Below are 20326 nucleotides of genomic sequence, written 5' to 3'. Positions count from 1 at the left end.
AATGGCTGAGATATCCAAAAACAAGGTGAAACACAGAGATCCTAATAAAAGGCATGGCCTGTTGCCTTTTACTATTATCACCTTTTTTTTGATATCTCAGCCACTTGAAAACCAATTTTCATCAAATAAACGTTGAATCCTTCTTAAAATTACATGCTCTTTCATATTTCATAAGAGGTTTCTCATTATCTCACTTAGGAATGTTAAAAACATGAATCCCCACCTCAACCAGTACTGTACCGTCCCTTTAATATGTAGTTTAGTTTTCTTGGTGGGTATGTGGCTCCAAGTTCTGGGTATTATGCAAGTAAGAAGACCACCCCCCCCCCCCCCCCCCCCAACAAAAAAAAAGGGGGGATATAAGTTTGAGAAAAAAGAGAGCAAAACAAAGAAATGCACTATTTTACATTCACACAATTCATATACTCTTGGAAAGATGACAAAAATGAAGTGCAGAGAAGAGTCTATAATATATGTGGCATGATCTGGGACTTTTTATTCCAAACAATATTCATCCATATTTATTATATACAGTCTTCGTCACAAACTAGCTTTCCACTGACATAGCAACCAGAAGAGCTTCTGCAATCTTGGGTACAGGATTCTATAAAAACTCTCATAAATTAGTTTAAAGACACAAATCAGTCGTATTCACCATGACAATCATGAGTACTATTAATCTTAACCCAAAACAGTCAACATTATGTTGCACCACATGTACTACGATAATAACACAACACCTGTTACCGCTTCAACAATCCCCACAACAACAGTATACTGCTTCCTAACAGTTCTGTGGGGTAGATTATTCCTGTGACATGTCAAACTAACTTGAGGACCACCCTTTTTATAAGACAGATAATGAAGAAAAAATCAGTAAAGGAATCACCAATACCGGCAACTGTGTTAATTCATCCTGGAAAGAGATCTCAATGCCCCTAGCTGCTATGGACCATCCAGGTGAGATGTCATTTAACTTTAATAAGAGGCTACACAAATTAAACCCCCAACTCAAGACATCTCGCCTTTGTTGGGGATGGAGGCCTTTTCGCAAGACTCCCATTGCACTTGTGGATTCTACACCACCAAACAAACTTAATCAACCTGTATGGATGCAGCAACTGCTGCAAATCCACATTTACATAACATGAAGCAGTTTGCACATGCTAGTGTATGCATACACTTCTTTTCACTGTCTTCGCCAAGAGCACTTCCATTCTTTTGGTTAATGTTTGAAAAAAAAAAAGAAAAGAATCTCTTTTTCCTGAGGAATGCCATAATAAAGGCAAAATGACAGATTTTAGCATTTCATTTCCAAAGAAAACAAAAAATTGATGTTTATATTTATATTGATGTATATATCAAATAGCAAGAGAAGTGTATGTATGAGAGCGACAGTGGAAGAATAATTTTGGAAGAGTAATTAAGTTTCTTCTTTGCAGTGTAATGCTACACTATGTTTAGTTAGAGTTAAACATTCAATGCAACCTCTGCCATTCTGTTTGTGCAGATTTTACTTCACTCATCCCAGCCAATCTGCACATGGGGTGGCGCTGCAGCACCAAGCAATACCTTTGTCACTTCCAAATGCATTTAGTCATCATCCAAAGTGATATATCTGAAATAACAATGACTTTCTTAGGATGTGACACATTCTTGGTTGCCGGCTAATGCATGTCAAGGTTTTCGTGTGATTTAAAAAATGTATGTAAAGCACACACACTAAAAAACACCCAAAAAACAAATAAGCAATAACTCACATCAGAAAGGGATGATCACAGTATTCCGGGTGAATGCTACATACATTAACAGCACACAGTAATTGAATGACTGATTGTAGAATGCATTCCTTCTCTCATAATTCCGTCAGACAAACTCCACAGTGAAGACAACAAAAATACAAGCTCTACCAGTTTATACAATACACGCACATTACACAGTCTGCTGGTAGTGACAACCAGAGCCCACCAAACTGTGGTTCACAATGACGACTGACTGGTTTGCTGACATATTCAAATTCTATGCCCATCTTTCTCAGACCACAGAATATTTAGTGACTGCAAAATTGATTCCAAAGTATTGTAATAAATTGAGTATGAAATGTGGTACAGGTACCGAGTAGGTGAAAAAGCTTGTCACAAAGTCTTCAAAGGATCCATAAGTTTGAATACATAAATGTAAGGAAGGCAGCCGAACAGAATACGATGTACAACACAATTACTTTTAGCATTCCCAAGGTGACTTCAGTGAATACACTATACAACAGTTGCACTTAACTCTATCTCCTTGCTTCGCAAGAATTGGTCCAGAAACAATCTCAGAACGACACGATATCAACCTGCCATTGCAGAGAGTCCAACTCTCACTCCTAGTCTTAGAAGTGTTTTCTGAAGATACTCCTGCTCTCCCGCTCGAGTTTGAATTCCTCCCACTCTACCTGTTAGGCTCCTGCTTAAAGGAATGGTATAGTAATGGTGGAGATAGGATTGGGCTCTTAACTTTTTGCGAGATACCCAAAAACCACAAATGAAATAATACAGAGCATACATGTACCATCATAAGAGGAATTCAAAGTTTATTAGACGAAAATCGGTTTTAAAATGGCTAAGACATCCAAAAACAAAGTAAAACAAAGCAATGATAATAAAAGGTGGGTCTCACCCTTTATTCGTTTTGGATATCTTAGCCATTTCAGACCCATTTTTTTTTATCAAATAAATTTTGAATTCCTCTTATAACTATATGCGCTTTCATATTTCATAAGAGGTTTCTCATTATCTAGAAAATACAAAATCATCAAAAAAAGCTAGAAACCCAAATCCCCATCTCACCCAAGACTATACAGTCCCTTTAAGATGTAGTTTCTAATACGTAAAATTTAACAGTCTCCCATTCAATTTTAATTTTGCCAAACTGATTCAACAATAAGGCCAAGATAGCACCAGATATCATCTGCATAACCCCAGAGAAGTGCTTCTCAACTAGTGGGCCCTGCAGCTCTCACAGATGGGCCACGATGTCTCCCCAAAATGAAAATATATAAGATTTATACTCAATCTGCACAAAAACTGGGCCTCAAAAAACTTTATAGGAGCCAAAGTGGGCCTCGGGTTAAAAAAAGGTTGATAAGCGTGGCCCTAGAGCTTGAAGGGCCCCAAAGTGGGCACTGGACCCCTGCAGCAAGGGACGTCACACTTCGCATGTGCTATAATTCACCTGATCAGAGTTTCTGGTTTGCTAGGGGGTCAGATTTGAGAATATCACGTTTAATGGATGCTTAACCCATTGAAGACGAATCCCAAGTATACTCGAGTAGGTGTCTATGGTATATGTGTGTTATAGCAAAATCAGCCCATCCTCAACGGGTCAAAGTTGGAGTCTCTGCCATCGGCGGCACAAACCAAATTTGAAAGCCACGGTGAATACTTCGAGATCATTTCGCACGAGCTTTGAGAATATCACGTTTAATGGATGCTTAACCCATTGAAGACGAATCCCAAGTATACTCGAGTAGGTGTCTATGGTATACACACTGTATGTGTGTTACAGCAAAATCAGCCCATCCTCAACGGGTCAAAGTTGGAGTCTCTGCCATCGGCGGCACAAACCAAATTTGAAAGCCACGGTGAATACTTCGAGATCATTTCGCACGAGCTTTGTATGTACATATGACATCATCATTTATCATGATATCATCATATTTGTAGGGGGAAATAATGCACATCATCGCTATTTCTTGCAATAAATAAATCAGATGACTCGATGTTTACACTTGAACAGTTAAAACAAACATTACATGATTATATATGGCACCACACACATCAAACACGGATATACAAACAAAAAAATTACTTCCAAGAAAAAACAAATTCTATTAACGGGCAACATTTCATGCTATCGTCAAATCATAGAAGGTCTTTCAAGCAGTAACTAGCCTTTTTTTCCTACTATTTTGCCTATGGGTTGGGGGAACTTTTATGACAAACACTCCAGCACACATGTTTGTTTGCGTAGGAGGTCTGTGTCATTTAAAAACAAAGAAAGAGCTGACATGGAAGTAGAGATAGTGTAAGGCCCTATCAACACAACACATCCGCTTCTCTTTCTCGTAATCATCTGCCTTGCAACCAAATTCCAGACACAGCTTGGAACAACAAATAATTACAAATTCTTGGCACAACCTCTTTAGGGCAAACATTAATTTCTACAGCGTCACATTAAATAATATTCTTTCTTTTGTCTTTTCTTTGCAATGATAGACATGAATAGGGGTATAAAATGCTCCTGAACTCCACATCCCCTCCCCAACCTTCACCACTGCCAAAATGCAGAACCGGTGGCTTATAAAACCTTTTGCCTGCACTATCTAAAATACAATGTACAATGACAGACATGAAATGTATGACAATCTTTGTGAAGGGGCAATGATTAACCCTTTCTGTGCCAGGGACAATGGACAGTGTGTACAATGCTATAAGGCTGTAAGTGCCAATCGGCACAAAAAATGCGCAAACAGAAACACATTTCTGAATCACACCTTTTCATGAATTTTTTTAAAAAGCATGTTTAAAAGCCATGTTTTTGATCAAGACTACCTTTTATAAGCAAATATAAAGCTAGAAACATCATGGTTTCAAAATAATTTTTCTTGCCAGAAAATGTTGCTATAAACGCACCCTATGACAACCATGCTTGCACGTTTGACTGGTGTTGAAATTAACGAGGAACGTGTGCTTGCCGAATCACGTGTAGGGGTACGAACATCCACTGTGCTAACCGCCTCCGTACTCATTTATTTAATAGTGTCTATGGACAGTGGCATGACTGCAAAAATATATACATATATATATATATATGAAGAGTTTGTTCGCAAAAACCGATAAGTCCATTTTTGAAGATTTTGAAGTACGGTCTCTGTCATAAAGTACAAAATCATACCTTTTAAATGATATATTGGTCACTACATATAAAGGTACATTTTTGAAGTTATGGTCAAAAGAAGCAAAAATTTTCTTATTATTCTCTTTATTTTTCTTGACCTTTAATCGCAAATATCTCCATTTGGCAAATATGGACTTATCGGTTTTTGCGGACAAACTCTACATATATATAAATAAAGAAATAAAAAGAAGTGGCTTGGTTCAGTAGACAACGAGATTAAGCGAGAGAGCACTGGCATGCACGAATGCACACTCAGGAGACATGAAACATCCTTGGTACATACAAATGGGCTTTTTTGTTTGCATGTTGTATGTGTGTCCATGTTTGTGTGGGAGGGGGTGTTGCTTGTTTGTTTGTTTGTTTCTTCTTCTTCCTTTTTAGGGGAGGGTCTTTTTTATGACAGACCCAGTACCGATTAACCTTCCTTTTAAAAATGTTTAGTCACGTCTGTGGTAATACAGAATGATAGCCTGTTCCTTGCACTCTGCCTACCAGACTGTGTCCCTATAGAACACCAGCTGTCTTGTCAATAACCAGGGCAGATACATCATTTCCTTGTTTATTTGTTGTTTTTAAACAATAAATTCATCGTTCTTTTCCCTCTGTTTGCATGACTAGATATCCAAATACAAGTACATCAGCCTTACTTTAATGTTTCTGTGTCAGAAGCAGAATGTTCACATCCCTATCTCTGCCCTACATGCCAAATGAAAGAACAGTTATGAGAATGAAAGAGTGGCAAAAATGATGTGGCAAGGAGAATAAGAGGAAGGAGAAGAAGTAAGAAAAACAATGTCTGAGAAGAGGAGAAAGGGATGAAGAGCTATTGTACCTTCAATGATGACATTGCATAAAACTTTGCACAAGGGGTCATTATGTAAGAAAACATACATTCTGTTAGCACCACCACAAGCAGTGTAAAAAGAGACACAGACAGAGAAAAGACAGACTGACAGACAGACAGATAGAAAAAAGAAAGACAGAAAGACAGACAAAGAGACACAGACAGACACGGACACACAGACAGATAGACAGGGTCAGAAAGAGGCAAGGAGAAACCAGCGTGAATGAAAACTCTACGAGCTAAAATTTTCGCGTACAGATATTTTCGCGAATTGCTACTTGGAGGACATTTTAGCGTGTTGTTAATTACGCGGTTGCGAGGGTCTTACTGAATTAACTTATTCTTGCGTTATTATTTTCGTGTGTTGTTATTTTCGCGGTTCAAGGGCGATTCGCGAAATTTGCGAAAATAAAACCACCACGAAAATTTCAGCTCATACAGTTTTCATGGAATGCACTTCATGCGCAAAAAAAAAATCCCATATCTGACTCTGTCCATACACAGGATTCATACATTATTGTTTCTTTTTGGGGGAGGAGTTTCTTATTTTCATAGTCATGAAATGACCAAACTTATTAGTGTGCTAAATCTCTTGGGGTACTTTTGCCATCTCATTCTTGCTGCTTTTCTACATGTCATTATAACTTTAAATTGTTCAATTGATTTTGTCATACTCATTGTGTTTTTCCCATGATCAAACCATTAAAAAAAAAAAAAAATGACTACTGAGGCTAATGTGTGATGTCAACACAAGATCATGTGACTATTATTTTGACCATTCAATGTTTTGGTCATAGAAAGACACTTTGCTCAGGTGGTCTGTGGTAAATACTAAACGACAGCACCATTTCTGGTAAATAAACACAACTAAATCTGAATGAAATTATGACGTAGTGGAATCTGCATGAGTCAAAAGTCAAACTACGACTGCACCTGATTTCATTTCTTTTTTTCAAAAGACACTACGATACATTTGTAAATTACAGCACCACACAGCAGTATCTAGAATACATGGGACTACAGTAGTCATGATCTTCCAGTCAACTGACTGATACAAAAATTACAGCAATGCTCTGATGAAGAAGCAAATATATACACATTACAATCAAGCTACAAAAGCATCATTCCCAAACAAGGAACATATAAAAACATTCTGCAAATATACAATACACATATATTTCTGTGTGTATATAATATATAAAACATATCTCTGATATATTACATCAACTCATTAGAATGGAATGCTAAGAAAAAATACATAAGGATAGTGAAAGCCATTATCTTGAACTAGGAACTACAACCCCCTACCCAACACCCAACCCCCAACTCTCCCAGCCCCCCCCCCCCTTAAAAAACACACACAAAAAAAAACCCAGAAATGGTCAAAAAATGAATGTGAATATGAACTTTTGTATTTAAAAAAAACTAAAACAAACAAAGAAGACACTGCAAATGATAACATCCATGGTAATTCACCATTAACAATTTCTGACAGAGATTACAGCAAGGTGTGTAATTTCTCTCTACAATGGATGGTTTTCTTAAACCAGTTCAATACTAGTGTAGCCTGGGTATACAGTGCTGCATGGGTTGTGGTGGCACAGCCACTAGGCCTTCCAGATACACGTAAGCACAATGTATTACTGCATTCTATCATTCATTTCTATAATAAAGCAAAGCAAAAACTTGGACCAATAGAACGGCTTTCTTCCATCGACACATCCTGCCATTTCATGATAAGAAGAAAACCAATAACATGCCTGGTTAATGATTGGGCAAAGCCAGGGGAGCTTTTACAACAAAAAGCATAAAATTCTACATTTTAAGTTTGTGTGTCCCTTTGCAACTCTAAAAATCATACTTCTTTTTAAGCTGGTATATTGCAGAGGTATGTATTTCAGACCTTTCCTCCAAACAATGAAACTGGAAACTTCCTTAAGATAGGGGGAGGGGGGGGGGGGAATAATACTACAAATTTCAAGTGACTTTTAGTATTCGGACAAAAAACAAACAAACAAACAGTTATTCTCAGTACAAAAGGGAGCATATTATTGAGTGGCATGGGCTTAGGTTTTTCATTATTTTAGGTGTATTGCCATAAGATTTCAGACATGATGTTGAGATACACTATTTTTCAACCATGCAAAATTTTGTGATGTTTGCAAAAGGATAAATGACCTTTAATCTTGTAAGATGGATCTACTCTTGACTTTGAGATGCAGAGAGGATATAATATCTAGAAGGAAGAGGAGAGAGGAAGATGATACCATGAATGGTATGCAAAAATTGACTACAAGATGGACAATACTGTGCTGCAGAAAAACAGTACAGCCATTCAAATCAACAAAATAACCTTACATAATAATAATAATAATAATGATAATAATAATATGAAATAGTGATTGCACGAAAAGTCAAGGATGATAGCATTCAGGCCACCGCATACAAAGAAAAAGGCAAAGTAAAAGCAACTATTCATTGGAGAAACCACACATGCCCTAGAGGGTAACTTGACTATAAAGCTCTAAGCTTATATGGTAAACCAAGGTTCTTGAATAAAGATGGATCAGGAAGAAGAGGACAGTGTACTGCTTAAACACATTTTATATACCTTTTAAAGGGATAGTACAGTATTGGTGGAGATGAAAATTGGGCTTTAACTTTTTTGCGAGATAGCAAGAAAACACTTATGAAATAGTACAGATCATACCATCTTAAGAGGAATTCAAAGTTTATTTCATGAAAATCGGTTTTGGAATAGCTGAAACATCCAAAAACAAAGTAAAACAAAATGATCATAATAAAATGTGGGTCCCACACTTTATTAGGATCACTCTGTTTTGGATATCTCAGCTATTTCAAAATCAATTTTCATCAAATAAATGTTGAAATCTTCATGGAATTACATGCTTTTTCATATTTCATAAGAGGTTTCTCACTATCTCACCAAAAAATGATAAAAACCTGAAGTTAAGTCTCAACCAAAACAGTACGATCCCTTTAACTCCATGAATCAAACATAAAGAAACCCAATTTTCCTTCACATGCAGGAAGCATGACGAGGTCATAGACATTTTCGCGAGATGTTGTTTTCGCAAATCGACACCGACGCTTACGTTAATGCTCTATTAACAAAGCACATGGAGACATTTTCGTGTGTTGTAAATTCGCGATCCACCTGTGATTTGCAAAATTCGCAAAAATTAAATCCTCACGAAAATAACAGCTTATACAGCATTAGCATATGGTTGCTGTCATACTTGTTTGTTTGTTTGTTAGGTATTCCCTTTCTTTAGGCTTTTCTTGTGCTGAGAAAGAAGGGGGTATACATGTGCTTCTAGGAAATGAGTGGGGAAACAAGAGTATGTTGCATATCATAATATTTCTTTCTCTTTTCCTTACCAAATACGGTGTATCTTAATCAAATTTACCAGCTTAAACTGAAAACATGGACAAACGAACCAGGAATAGCATAAATCATTGATCACAACAAAGCTGTGACCTTCTTCCAATCTCTCAACTTTCCTCTTTTATGAAACATTTATCCCACATCTCCATCCTACCCCCCCCCCCCCCAAATGGTCATACATAAGCAGTTTGAAGCAATAATGTTACATGATCTCCCTTTTATCATGCCTGAGCTGTGAGTGAGGGAATTTTAAGAAGTAACGATCAAGTAGGATATTTTGCTGTAATCTTTCACACTGTGATAGATTACAGAACTTGTTCCTATAGAGATGCCTTTCGGGTAAACTCTGGAAATCTTCTGCATGAGATCACGACTTACATCATTACTTCTGCCTGTCCAACAACCACATATTTACCTTTGAAAAGCGCTATGGAACCAATTTGTGTAAGAGCACTGTGTAAATAAATATACCATATTATCAGTCTTATCGTCGTTGTTGTTGTTGTCATCGTCGTCATCATTATGACCACTATCATTTTCATCATCATGTATGAGGGAAGCTATACTGTATATTGATGAGTTTGTCTTCACAAAATAAATGCAGCATGACATTCTAATGAGAAAAGGCAATGTGATAAAAAAAAAGAATAATGATAAATAATATCAAACAAAATCACCATGATCTCAAGCAGTACTGAGCGGTAGGAATACACACATGAAATTCATTACAATGTAGAATGATATAAATCTACAGCTCCGTCACAAATCCTTGTGCCAGACGTCAATTCTGCAAACAGTCTGCAAAAATGTTGCCGAAATTACAAAAATTAGGTGAATACACACTTTCTCATCCTGTGAGCAGGTTGAATTGTATGCACAGTAGAATATCTCAAGTGTTTTTTAGTATATCTACTATTCACATTAATATCAATGTACTTATCACCCTTTCAATCTAACTTGGACACATTTTTCTCGCCTGCTTTTTAAAGGACCTATTTAAATGAACATGTCTGATCTCAGTTTGCTTTCACTATGCATCCGAGTTCCAAGTTCATATCTGGTACTTGCTGCTACTTTTGAATACACACATCTACTTGCACTTTAAGGGAGACAAAATGACTGAACCAATTGCAATTGCACTAGATATAATCAAAGAAAAAAAAATCAGTACTTTACAGTTTTTAACTTGATACTGCCTATAGCATTGCTTTTGACAACACATCTTCTATTTCATTTCATCATATCTCTGATATTTCACAGTACCAGCATGCCATGATAGACACAACTAGTAAAAAAAAGAAGAAAAAGAGAGAGAATAATAGCACACTGCATGTCGCATGTGCACAACCACAGAATACAGCACAGGGAATGCTCCAAGAATTAGCCATAGGTACAATGTACCTCTGCCTCCTCACATGATTGGTGAACTTGATGTTTGGGTTGATGAGGGACGAATTGCACCAACAAGATGGTCAAATCACTGGCACTTTGATAAAGATATAGCAGGCAAAAAACAAATCTCAGATTGCTTCTAAAACCTGCACATTCACCACAAGTTTCTCGCACCAAGAAATGAAGGAGACACAGTACTCTTAGAACACTATTTCTCTGACAAATCAAGCATTATACCAAAAGGCGCTTCGCCACAGGACATGAAATCCACACGCAGTGGTGGTAATTATCACCCGAGGATCTTAATCACGTGATGCAGGGCATACCGTCCAGGAATGCTGGCGCTTCGCGACATGGGTGCTGCGACAAATCGGGCCCAGCATCTTGCACAAATGACACCACTCGCTGTCCAAAGGTTGACTCCTGGACACGCCCCTCCAGTATCGCTCATCTGGACGCGCAGCAGAACATTTCTATTATCTGAATCTGGCTAGCCGTTCCCACTACTATTGGCGAGTGGCGAGAAGAGTCGGGGGCATGCGTAAGGCATTACCAACTGTAGTCTTGGGGCAGCTAGCGTTCTACCCTTCAAAAAAACTGTACGGCCAGATCAAGCATGAGCCAGAGAAAACTTGAGAAATCCCCCATTGTGGCACAGGATTGTCAGATTATCTAAACAGTGTTGTTTTGATAACTTCCGTTGCTTGTCCCGAATTCCCACACAAGCCTGATCCAAGATCACAACGATGTTGTCGGTACACCATTCTGAAACAAAAATTATGTAAATGTCACAACTCTTCAATCTATTCTATTTTCTTTTTGGCTGATAGTGCAATGGTTTGGTAAGTGTTGTCAGGAGAATATATGAAACATGATAGTCAGTGATTCAATGTATAGTTACACAGCAATCAATGCAAATGCTTAGCATTTTCATGTTCAGTTTATAGTTTAACTGCACTAAAATTGCAGTTGCATTTACTCTTTATATAAAACTCATCTTTCAAAACATCTATTTCAGTCTTGTACAAATGCATCTAATCACTACATCATAATAACAAACAGACTTTTTAACAGTTTCACAACTCAAAATAAGTACTGTAATGCCTTGATCATAAGTGACCCGCTACAACAAAAGGATCCTAAAGTCGCTGACGGCTGAGCCGAGAAAATTGAGTTTGAAGTCACACCATCAAACTTGGTCAAAACAATCGTATTTCTGTTTTTGGCATATACTTTTGTTGTCTAATGTTTTGTTTATCATCTGCCGAAATTTCAAAGCTAAATGATCAAAGGAAAGGCAAGAAATCAGCATTTTTCTGGGCCATGATTTTCTGACTTAAGTAACAGGAACGTGTCCGAAGATTTGGATTTAGCGCCGCAGCTAGACTACGCTCCTAGCAACGAGGGAGTGATCTTATTGGTCAGTGCGTGGCATCCTGATTACTGATTGGTCGTGCGTAGACCGCTAACACTAAGCTTGAATGAACATCGCAGAGGTCGCTAGGAGCATAAAGAGGTGAAAACTGTCTCGCCTCCCCTTGATCATGATAGCGTCGGAAGGAAAACTTTGAAGGCGTTTTACTCAAAACTCTGATTTCCACAACCACTTGACATGCGCTAATAAAATCATCGATATCTCCGGAACCGAGTACATTTATGAGTTGTACTATATATGAAATTAAAGAAGAAGAGTAAAGAAATAATGTCATGCCACTTTCAGAAAATTGTCCTCCCCGACTTTCGGATCCTTTTGTTGTAACTGGTCACATATTGGTTATTGATCCCAATAACTGTGGTATGATGTGATAAAACAGAGGCAACTGTTGGTTTGACTGTGAGCTGGTTTCTGGTTTACTTCTACAGTGTACCTTTGCCCAAAATAATTTCATACTGAATCATTCATTAGGCCTTGCTCACTGTTTCTCGTAATATTGAACAAAACAAAATGAGAAATGATTGCTCATTATCTTCAACTGACTCAGTACAAGGTGGTTCATAAAAAATGCAAGCAATACTGAATGGTTTGAAGGCCAGCCCACTGTCTAGAAAGAGAGATTGGTGAAAGCCCGCTTACAATTTCATGCGTTGATGTCAACTCCAGCTGTTCGAGAGCCTCTTGCGACAGTCTTTGGATCTCTTCCAACTCTAATTTCAGCTGGGCCTCATCGTCTGCATCTGTGATCATCAAGACAAAAAAAAATAATCACCGCAATGCACTGCTACATGCCAAGGCCATTCCCCATCTTGCCTCAATAAGATACTGTAAAGGCTGTTAATTTCATGTACAGGTATTTCCGTGAATGAGGAGGTCATTAAAAACAGTTTTGCAAGATGGTGTTTTTGCGATTTTGACACCGAGCCTATCGTAAGTGCACTAAATGCTTGTCTGTTCACAACATTTTCATCGGTTCTCATATATGTGGCTCAAATGTAATTCACAAAATTCATGAAAAATTACATAGGGCTGATTAAATTTAAAAAAAAAAAAAATCTTAAAATAAGAAGAGAATGAACATAAATTTGACAATTTGAGACAGACACAATGAATGTGTTGCCAGTCTAAGGAATAGAAATACATTGAAATATTCGGAGGTTTCTGCAAATTTTGCCACTAAATCAAGACACTGACATAATGGCCAAAATACAGCTCAAATGAAGGTGAATTTTTCATCTATCCAGTGAAATACTAGCAGAAATGATAAAAAATCATTATACAGTAGTAATAGTCACGGAATTGAACCCCACTGGAGTATGTATGCTCACAATTTTTTTTTTTTTTTTTCATCATGGCTATTATTCAAAACACTGAATATTTGGTGCTTACTTACATCGATGAAGAGTAATCGGGACACCATAATTTTTCTAAAACTAAAGACAACTCACTGTTGTTTGTTGATGGAGAAACACCCTCCGGAACATCAGAAGGTCCTTCCATCATAGGGTCACCATCTTCCCCTTCCTCTTCCTCCTCCTCCTCCTCCTCTTCCTCCTCCACCTCGTCCTCCTCAGGATCAAAAGCTGGGTTGGTGATGCCCTTCATACCATCACCTCTTGCCCCCGTCTCCCTGGCCTCTTCTCCTATTTCAATGTCAAAGGACCCTCTGGGTGGGTGACCCGACACCTGAGTTGTACCTGTGCCACACAGATCAAGTCAGCTGTAATCACATGCCATGCTAAATCTAATGATACAAATGCAGTCATTACCTATTCACTGACAACATGGTCAAGCTTACTTGCAGTGGTAGAAGGAAATATTACACAATTCACCGTCAGAACATCAGCATCTGATTGGTTCACTAATGAATAACAAAATCTTCTCTTGGCTCTGTGGAAGATACAGTGTAAATTAGGTAATATAAATTATTTACTTTTCAAGATGTTGTTTGTGCACCTATGATGTAATCTAAACTCTGAATCTGCACAATCCCTTCAAACTCTTTGTTCTGCACAGCTTGATTGTACTCTCTTGTACAGAGAAAGATAGATAGAAAGAGATATAGAGACAGAAAATATAGAAATAGAAAGAGATATAGAGACAGAGAAAGATAGGAGCAGAAAGAGAAATAGAGACAGAGAAAGATAGAAATAGAAAGAGATATAGAGACAGAGAAAGATAGAAGCAGAAAGAGAAATAGAGACAGAGAAAGATAGAAATAGAAAGAGATATAGAGACAGAGAATGATAGAAGTTGAAAGAGATATAGAGACAGAGAAAGATAGAAATAGAAAGAGATATAGAGACAGAGAATGATAGAAGCAGAAAGAGATATAGAGACAGAGAAAGATAAAACAGAAAGAGATATAGAGACAGAGAAAGATAGAAACAGAAAGATATATAGAGACAGAGAAAGATAGAAACAGAAAGAGATATAGAGACAGAGAAAGATAGAAACAGAAAGAGATATAGAGACAGAGAAAGATAGAAACAGAAAGAGATATAGAGACAGAGAAAGATAGAAACAGAAAGAGATATAGAGACAGAGAAAGATAGAAACAGAAAGAGATATAGAGACAGAGAAAGATAGATATAGAAAGAGATATAGAGACAGAGAAAGATAGAAGCAGAAAGAGATACAGAGACAGAGAAAGATAGATATAGAGACAGAGAAAGATAGAAGCAGAAAGAGATACAGAGACAGAGAAAGATAGAAACAGAAAGAGATAAAGAGACAGAGAAATATAGAAATAGAAAGAGATATAGAGACAGAGAAAGATAGAAACAGAAAGAGATATAGAAACAGAGAAAGATAGAAACAGAAAGAGATATAGAGACAGAGAAATATAGAAACAGAAAGAGATATAGAGACAGAGAAAGATAGAAACAGAAAGAGATATAACGACGGAGAAAGATAGAAACAGAAAGAGATATAGAGACAGAGAAAGATTGAAATAGAAGGAGACATAGAGACAGAGAAAGATAGAAACAGAAAGAGATATAGAGACAGAGAAAGATAGAAACAGAAAGAGATATAGAGACAGAGAAAGATAGAAACAGAAAGAGATATAGAGACAGAGAAAGATAGAAACAGAAAGAGATCTAGAGACAGAGAAAGATAGAAACAGAAAGAGATATAGAGACAGAGAAAGATAGAAACAGAAAGAGATATAGAGACAGAGAAAGATAGAAGCAGAAAGAGATATAGAGACAGAGAAAGATAGATATAGAAAGAGATATAGAGACAGAGAAAGATAGAAACAGAAAGAGATATAGAGACAGAGAAAGATAGATATAGAAAGAGATATAGAGACAGAGAAAGATAGAAGCAGAAAGAGATATAGAGACAGAGAAAGATAGAAACAGAAAGAGATATAGAGACAGAGAAATATAGAAATAGAAAGAGATATAGAGACAGAGAAAGATAGAAACAGAAAGAGATATAGAAACAGAGAAAGATAGAAACAGAAAGAGATATAGAGACAGAGAAATATAGAAGCAGAAAGGGATATAGAGACAGAGAAAGATAGAAAGAGAAAGAGATATAATGACGGAAAAAGATAGAAACAGAAAGAGATATAGAGACAGAGAAAGATAGAAACAGAAGGAGATATAGAGACAGAGAAAGGTAGAAACAGAAAGAGATAAAGAGACAGAGAAAGACAGAAACAGAAAGAGATATAGAGACAGAGAAAGATAGAAACAGAAACAGAAAGAGATATAAGACGGAGAAAGATGGAAATGGAAAGAGATATAGAGACAGAGAAAGATAGAAAGAGAAAGAGATATAGAGACAGAGAAAGATAGAAACAGAAAGAGTTATAGAGACAGAGAAAGATAGAAACAGAAAGAGATATAGAGACAGAGAAAGATAGAAACAGAAAGAGTTATAGAGACAGAGAAAGATAGAAACAGAAAGAGATATAGAGACAGAGAAAGATAGAAACAGAAAGAGATAAAGAGACAGAGAAAGATAGAAACAGAAAGAGATATAGAGACAGAGAAAGATAGAAACACAAAGAGATAAAGAGACAGAGAAAGATAGAAACAGAGATATAGAGACAGAGAAAGATAGAAACACAAAGAGATAAAGAGACAGAGAAAGATAGAAACAGAAAGAGATATAGAGACAGAGAAAGATAGAAACAGAAAGAGATAAAGAGACAGAGAAAGATAGAAACAGAAAGAGATATAGAGACAGAGAAAGATAGAAACAGAAAGAGATGGATTAAAAAGCAGAGACAGAGGGAGAGATATGAAGAGAGAGATGGAAAAAGACAGACATACAGACAGACAGAAAGATGGAGAGATTCTCACTTAAAACATTTTGATGGGCGGGGCTCCTCCCTGCTGAGGTGGAGGCTAGCGAGGACGGGGAGTGGCCCTGGTGCGCCCCTTGTGCCCCTGTGCCACCCCCTCCTATCGTGGGTACCCTCTCCCTCTGGTCCCCCTCTGAAATCAGCTCAAGATTAGCTATTGCACTGGCTAAGGATGATTCTACATATGGAGACCGGCAAGGAGATGCAAAGAAGAGGGGGGAAAAAATGAACAACTGGTGATTAAAACGGTGCTTAATTGCATCCAGAGCTGGGGCAAATGTAGTGATAAAAATATCATTAAATCCGAAAGTGGCAGATGGAGTTGTCTTGATTGTCAACCACTTGGAAAGACTTTCAGCCCACACACACAGGACATGTTAGATGGATGATATAGAATTCATCATCACTTGATGGTACAAAGATGATACCCAAATGGCTTTGCTTCATTTCTTAGCCACATACATGAAGAAATACATCGGTTTTCTTTCTAACAAAAACAACCTCATAAGCAGTGTCTGCCCAGTTTCCACATTCAATATCTTTTCTACTTTCATAGCTACATATTCAGGATTAGATCTCCATTTACCAAAAAAAAAAAAAATATGAAGGGCATCACTAAGGAAAGAAAACCCTTTCAAGTGACGAGACAGAAAGAACAAAGTAGATTTTAATCTCAATCACATTTCTTTACGAAATTTGATACTTTCTAAACTGTAAATGCATGCAAATTACATAAAAACAGAACTTTTAGGAAAATAATAACAAATACGAAACTTGTGTGTGAAAGATCTTGAATGGACCTAATTTGTACATTTTGTTTCCTGTTGATCATTTGTTCACCTTGACATAACCTAAGCTGAGCAATTGTTCATTCTTGACACTACCTCCATTGACAAATTGTCACTCTGGACATTACATGTACCTGGACTGACCAATTAGAATTGTTTACTCTGGACAGTATCTGAGATGACCAATTGATTACTCTAGACATTACCCAAGTTGACCAACTGTTCACTCTGGACATTACCCGAGTTGACCAATTATTCCCTCTGGACATTACCTGAGTTGACCCTGTCATTGACCCTGACGGTATCAGCCTTGTCAAAGTCTACAGCTATCGTGTAGCGATGCCGGTAGTCTGGGGGGAACATCATCTTGGGTGAGTCCGGCTCTAGGTTGTGCTGCCTCAGAAAGTCTCGCAAGTGTGCTATCTCTTTCTGCAAGGGTTGGGGGTGGGGGGAGGGGGGGGGGTAGGGAGGGAGGAGAAAGGGGGACATGAATCTCAGTCAAGCACAGGTTGGAAAAATCCTATGCATTTTACCTCATAACTGGGATGCATCTTTGAGGGGGAGGTAAGTGCAGATTCCAGAAATATTAATTACATTGCCAGAATACAAAAGTTTTATCAATTTTCACAGGAAAATGAGTGATCTCACACCTTGGCCACGCTACAAAATGCATTCGTGTTATGGCAGGATATAGTATAGTTTCAAAAATATCAGTGTAATTACAGCATTTTGAAAAGACACTGTGAAATGAACTGCAATTCAACAATTTAGAGTGCTTTTCATACAAAAACAGGGCTCTAGCATAGTGAGGAAAGAAGATCAAGTACATTTGTAATCTTCATAGAAACACAGCAACTATCCAAATAGGGAAAATCACATAACTGGACACGGTCACTCACAAGTTGCTGGTCACACTGAGATTGCAAGGCATCTGCTTGGACTTCGGCCTGGTTGCGGGCATATTTGACCGTCTGCAGCTCCGCTATTGCTCCTTCCCTGGCCTTGTTCACACCAGCTGTTGACAGGTTGACAAAATACCAAAGTACAGCCGGATGAAATTAAAACTGGTGCAGTAGCAGCATCTGATATCAATGTTTGCATTGTCTGCCTTTATTTATCATTCCTGCATTGCTGAATTTCACAGCAAGTACATGATGGTATGTACCATGTATGACATACAAGTATGTACAATTAAAGACTGGGCCCCAGTAACCCACCCATCCATATTTCCTTAAGACGTTTTAAGGAAATGTTTTCAGCTGAGAAAAAAGAAGGGCGATATCACGTTCTAAGATTTGAGCGTAAATGAAATGTAATGATCAATTTTCATGAAATACAAAGTCTATTTATTAAAAGTGAGTAGATTTATAAGCATTGTTCCAAATATGGGATAAAATGGTCTTTGTAGATCTGATTTTTTACATTTTACTGAAAATGAAAATAACCTATTAAGATTGAATATACCAAAATGTAGAGACCAAGTTCTACTCTGAGATAGCAAATAATTCAATACCCAAATTGCAATAATGCCCTTCTGGCTCTCAGCCGACAATTAAAAGCAAATGCATGTTAACTTGCGTTAGTACATGACACCTTCAAAAGTGACAATCAGGGTTATATGATTGAAATAGAAGTCAAAATGCATTTCAATTGCATACCTATGGTCCCTTTAAGACAGTGGTCTGACATGTGCAATAAGTGATATGTGTTTTACGTATGTGCATAACCTAATATTTGGTCTGCTTGTGTGAAAGTGAAATTCTTCTCAGACCATGTATTACAAAAATGATAAACCAAATAAATATAAAATATAAAAGGTAGAGATATCGGTGGCACCAAAAAAAAAAACAACAACTACAAAATAATGTGACGTGGGTAAGAACTTACGAAATGTGATATCTACTCACAAGTCCACATAATCATATCTATATTACTTCCTGTCTACGTTTCAAAGTCTAGAAATGTTCTACAGTTGAATTTCGCCTGCTTTCATAAGGCATGTTTACTAAGGAAGTGTCTTGAATTAACCCTTAGTGTGTAATCACAAACCAAAACTCCTGCACACTTAACTCCATTAAATCCTTCAAAGCCAACTTTCCTAAATCTCTGCTAATCCAGTTGCTGGCTTTATCTCAATTTGTGAAAAAGAGGGGGTTTTTTTTATTATTATTTGAATGAATGAAATAAGAAAAATGATACATCCTAATAGAAGCTTAGAACATGGAAGAGTTACAGATCAAATAATTACTAGGAAATTGATGTTTGTCAATCTTTATGGTGACAGGTCACTATGTGTAGGCCTACAATAATCCCAAATGGACATTCAGATTTCATCAGCACATTGCGGGTACAAACATGTAGTACCACCCAGATAAAGTTCAGTGGTGGAGCCTGAACAAATCTAGTCTGGTCTGTTTGATTAAATGTGACTCAACATCATTATTGGTCGGTCTCTTCTGCTTAATGGCTGATGAGATCAAGATATACTGTAACATTCTGACTCTGATATGTGTTATTATCTAGGGGATCACAGATTTTTCAAATAAAGAAAATAACTAATGTATATGATGTAAACATGCATAATATGTGTCTATTACCAGGGGATCTTGCATGTTGACATTTATCACATTTTACTGTATGTGTTCTAAGAAGTATGCCTGTAAAATGTGTCTTTGCTTTTAAATATCTTCAATGCTAGGGACCTAGTACCAGTCTCTCATCAACACACATGTACCATGACAGCGTCGTTGCTGGATTATGAGGAAACACAGGTTTGGTATTCAAAAGTCAAGTGGCATCAGAAATGATCCGGGGTTATATGGTCTGCACTTTAACTCTATAAATGCATTATGTGAAATGTTCTTCCCAAAAAGCAAATAGAACACATAGTAAGTGAGGCTATTATTCAATCATGCTAACCATTAAAATTTGATATACGATGACACATGCTGATATAGGAAAAAAACTCAGTATTACAAAGCAAAGGAATACAGTACAAATTCCCAGAAGGATTATCCAGTATCTCCATGAGGATTAAAAAACAAACAAACAATAAACAGCCCTCCATTCCAGGTAGGTCTGTTTTTTTCCTTCTCCTTCTCCTTCTGCTTAATAACAAACTTGTCTGATGATTTCATGCAATAACCATTTGTTGCGTGAAAATACATGTTCATGAACGGATGATAGTAAGTAGACAAAT

At 37.2% G+C, this 20326-nt stretch overlaps 1 protein-coding gene and 1 pseudogene across 1 annotated transcript in view; one reads left to right on the top strand and one right to left on the bottom strand.

Moving 5' to 3' along the window:
- Nucleotides 1–10875: 10875 nt before the first annotated feature.
- LOC139717082 (uncharacterized) overlaps nt 10876–20326 on the bottom strand; it is a 49987-nt gene continuing 40536 nt past the window's right edge. The window contains exons 5-10 of the mRNA XM_071628590.1: nt 18027–18142; nt 17400–17556; nt 16338–16517; nt 13470–13718; nt 12661–12761; nt 10876–11037 (exon numbers count right to left, since the gene is read on the bottom strand). Coding sequence (XP_071484691.1) covers nt 10876–11037; nt 12661–12761; nt 13470–13718; nt 16338–16517; nt 17400–17556; nt 18027–18142 — 965 coding nt within the window. The remainder of the gene's footprint in view (nt 11038–12660; nt 12762–13469; nt 13719–16337; nt 16518–17399; nt 17557–18026; nt 18143–20326) is intronic.
- LOC139716954 (uncharacterized) lies at nt 14188–16031 on the top strand (annotated as a pseudogene).

This window comes from Diadema antillarum, unplaced genomic scaffold, assembly GCF_040938485.1.
Source record: "Diadema antillarum isolate AM-2024a unplaced genomic scaffold, OU_Dant_1.0 scf00000071, whole genome shotgun sequence".
NCBI lineage: Eukaryota > Metazoa > Echinodermata > Echinoidea > Diadematoida > Diadematidae > Diadema > Diadema antillarum.
The sequence above is the reverse complement of the archived record's forward strand: the minus strand, read 5'-3'. Positions and strand labels throughout refer to the sequence as shown.